This window comes from Otolemur garnettii, unplaced genomic scaffold (assembly GCF_000181295.1).
Source record: "Otolemur garnettii isolate 467f Iridium unplaced genomic scaffold, OtoGar3 scaffold00066, whole genome shotgun sequence".
Classification (NCBI taxonomy): Eukaryota; Metazoa; Chordata; class Mammalia; order Primates; family Galagidae; genus Otolemur; species Otolemur garnettii.
Genome location: NW_003852461.1, coordinates 8,630,993 through 8,634,770, shown reverse-complemented (window position 1 = coordinate 8,634,770; position 3,778 = coordinate 8,630,993). Strand labels below are relative to the sequence as shown.

The window sequence follows — 3,778 nt, the reverse complement described above, 5'->3', positions numbered from 1 at the left end:
TTTTCCTAATCTAACTAGATAATTAAAAATAGAGTACAAATATATTACAGATGGTGCCACCTTTGAGGACAGTATCAAAAACTTCTGTGTTTATTTTCTAAATTGGGTGGTAGTTAATATCACCCATGTTTCCATAATGACATTAACAGCTCTTATTTCCTGACACATTAATCCACACAACCCTTGGATCTAGATATTCTTGTTCTCATTTTAGAAACAAGGAAATTACATAAGCACCAATGGAATAGATGTGTATCATTTTGTCAGATACAGGAAGTTCTTATTAATCTAGAGAAAAACACTTAGTGAGAACAGCAGTTAACTGAAATTAATACTCTGACGCAAATTTTCAATCTTTCCAATATTGTTAATGCAGGTCCTCTACAATCTGAAATTTCTCCTACTGTACCAACAATACTTTCCCCTTGTAACTAAGATGTTTTTATAGTACTTCTTATTCTAAACACGCAGGCCTGCCAGGGTGGGAATCTGTCTTTGCCCTATTCAGCCACCTAATAAATTCATACAGGACATATCAAATACAGTGATGGTCAGGAATGTGGCCTCTCGTGGCTTTGCTAAACCTTTGCCTGGCCTTGCAAAAAATATTTTTGAACTTTAGAATTTATTACCTAATTACAACCAGGTATAGTGTAACCAATTCATTAACTTGCCCCAAACCAAATTTTAAATTGTTTACCTGTCACCTAAATGTCACAGCAGGTAACCGTCCTTCATGGCGCTGACAGCGCTGTGCTCCCAGATCAAAGTAAGCCGAGCCCCCCCCCCCCATTTCAATCAAAGCAGCATTTCAGAAATCAAGTTTTTTTTTTTAATCAGTTCTCTGAGAAGCACAAAGGGCAAAAGAATATGTAATCCTTTCCTTTGCGGCAAAATTACTTTAATAATCTGTATAGAAATGAATGATGGGATGTGTGTTGATGATAAATTCCAAAAAGTAATAGAAGTTATAATTCATACCTGTAAAAATGCAGTGAAGGAAAAAGAATTCCACATTTAGAAGTGACTATAGGCTTTTTTTTTTTTTTTGAGACAGAGCCTCAAGCTGTCCCCCTGGGTAGAGTGCTGTACCATCACAGCTCACAGCAACCTCCAACTCCTGGGCTCAAGTGAGTCTTCTGCCTCAGCCTCCCAAGTAGCTGGGACCACAGGCGCCCACCACAATGCCCAGCTATTTTTTGGTTGCATCCGTCATTGTTGTTTGGCGGGCCTGGGCTGGATTCAAACCCGCCACCTTAGGTATATGTGGCTGGCGCCTTAGCCACTTGAGCCACAGGTGCCGAGCCTCTATAGGCTTTTTAAAAGTATCACTCATAACTGATAAAGAAATATTCCAGGCAGTGCCTGTGGCTCAAAGGAGTAGGGCGCCGGCCCCATATGCCGGAGGTGGTGGGTTCAAACCCAGCCCCAGCCAAAAACTGGAAAAAAAAAAAATTTTCCTGTTAACTAGGGATTAAGAAAGAACCATCAAGTTTTCCTTTCCATCCTTGCTTTTTTTCTTTAGAGATGTCATTTAAAAGCATTAGAGCAAACATTATGATGTAAGTCTGTGTTACGTAAGAATGCGAATACATGGAGATTCCTTCAATAGAGGAAATGAAGCTGAACAGCTGAGGCCACATCTGACCCGAGTTTTCAAAATAAAATTCCAATTACGAAAACGGTTAACACGCATCTATTGAATTTGCTCATTCAATTCTAGTTAATTTTGTCTAACCAAAATTTTACTCAGTCATTATGCAAATATTTATCAACCATCTACCATGCACTAGGTAATACAGCTACAATGGGGAGAATTAAAAAAAAGGAGATATTCTCTGCCATTTATTTTATATTCCCTAATATTAACCAATATATCCAGAATCCTACAGGATTGCTATTTCTTGACAAAAATCGTTCTAAAAATATTTATTTGGAATCAACAATTCATAATCCAATGATATTTCAAGGAGAAGTTCTAATGAGACAGAGGGTTATTTGGCACAGAAATACACCAGCAAAAATGAAACAGATATAATCTATTTCAGTAATCTTAAATCACACCACTAAAATATAGAATTTAATGTTCTTACATAATGCCCAAAGTATTTTTCCTTTAATCTATTCCTGATTGCCTTATTATATTAAAAAAAAAAGAATTGATTTTTATATCACTTGGCATTTTATGTGCTTTGAGAGTACATTTTGTTTTATTAAACCACAATGTGTTTAGGCAGCATTAAAGTATTAAAATATTCATCTTAAAAGATTTCTTGCCAACACTTTTAATTCCCCCAAATAATCAGAGATCTAAAAATACAACAGTAACTGGTAAAACTTAGGTCCTATCACCTTTCCACTCCCCGACATGCATTAGTAGTTCTACCCTTGTTGTAACTGGAGTGCCCATGAATGTATGGATGCATAGATATTTTGTATTAATATACACGTGATCTATAATTTCACCAAGAACATTTCAATTTATGTAAAGTCACTGGGATTAAGAGGTAAATGAAACTGTACAACATTTATGTGGAGGGAGAGCGGGAATCGGGAAAGACAGCTAATGTGTACGGGTTTCTTTTCGGGGAGTGTTGAACATGTCCTAAAAATTAGAGAGTGGTGATAGTTGCATAACTTTGTGAATATACTAAAAGCTACGGAACTGTATGTATGCTTTAGATGAGTGGATTTTATGGTATGTGACATATATACCAAGAAAGCTCGGGGCGGGGGGGTGGGGGGAAACCCTCTATGTAAGAATGTCCATCAAGTTCTCTAGTCTCTAAAAGCACCCTTGGGTATAAAACCATTGCTTCCCTCACTGTCCGTGAACTGTATCGCCTATCTTTTCATTCGCTATGGGAGCTACTGATTTTAAAGGTATCAATATAATATAAAGGTATAATATCCCATCTGCGGGATTCAGTTTTGGAGATGTCAGCGGGGGCCTTAAACAATGACTACTTCATGTAACTTTAACACAAACCAATTTCTCAAACACACACACACAACCCTACGTGGGTTCTTATACCTGGTAGTCCAAAATGCTGAATCCCAGGCCTTTCTGATCTTTTACCAGCTCAACGATCTTGACTTCTGGCGACCAGAGTGCTAACTCTCCTTCATCGTCCTCTCCAGGGCTGTTGTCCACACTGTGCTCCACCTGAAACACCAGAGGACCAGGGACACATCAGGAACCTCAGCTTCTTCTCAAACCAGCAATTCTCTTTGGCATGCACAGTTTTTCTGTTTCATCTTTGTGAAAGGGGCATGCACTGGGCACACACACTCCACGATAAGATCTTCATGAATATTCAAGCACTGAAAACGCAGATTGTCAGACAGCTGTTTTTTAATGTTAAGTACCTGTTTCATTCAAAGTATTAACACTGACTTTATACCTCAATGAGTTCTGTCATCCCATTAGAAGCATAAAAGGAAAAATACACAATTTAAGTGAATGAAAACATCATACAAAGTAGAAGCTTATAAGATACTTCAGTAGCAATATCTGGACTCATAATTACAGACAGACAAAAAGATGCCAACATAGCAACAGGCCAGAGCAGCAGAACAGAAAACCACTCTGCAGGCTCCTCCAAGTTTTTAAAGCAAAACTTTACTAGAGAAATGAGGTGGAAAAAAGGAAAAAATCTAAGACCTTGGGCAACATGTAGGTCTAAAAATATGTTTTAAAAAATCACTGAGTTGAGGCTCGGTACCTGTAACTCAGCAGCTAGGGCGCCAGCCACATACACCAGAGCTGGTAGGTTCG

At 38.2% G+C, this 3,778-nt stretch overlaps 1 protein-coding gene across 1 annotated transcript in view; it reads right to left on the bottom strand.

Moving 5' to 3' along the window:
* The window catches only part of PATJ (PATJ, crumbs cell polarity complex component), a 379,729-nt gene that overhangs the window by 277,208 nt on the left and 98,743 nt on the right, over nt 1–3,778 (bottom strand). The window contains exon 15 of the mRNA XM_023515102.1: nt 3,035–3,166. Within this exon, the coding sequence (XP_023370870.1) occupies nt 3,035–3,166 (132 nt within the window). The remainder of the gene's footprint in view (nt 1–3,034; nt 3,167–3,778) is intronic.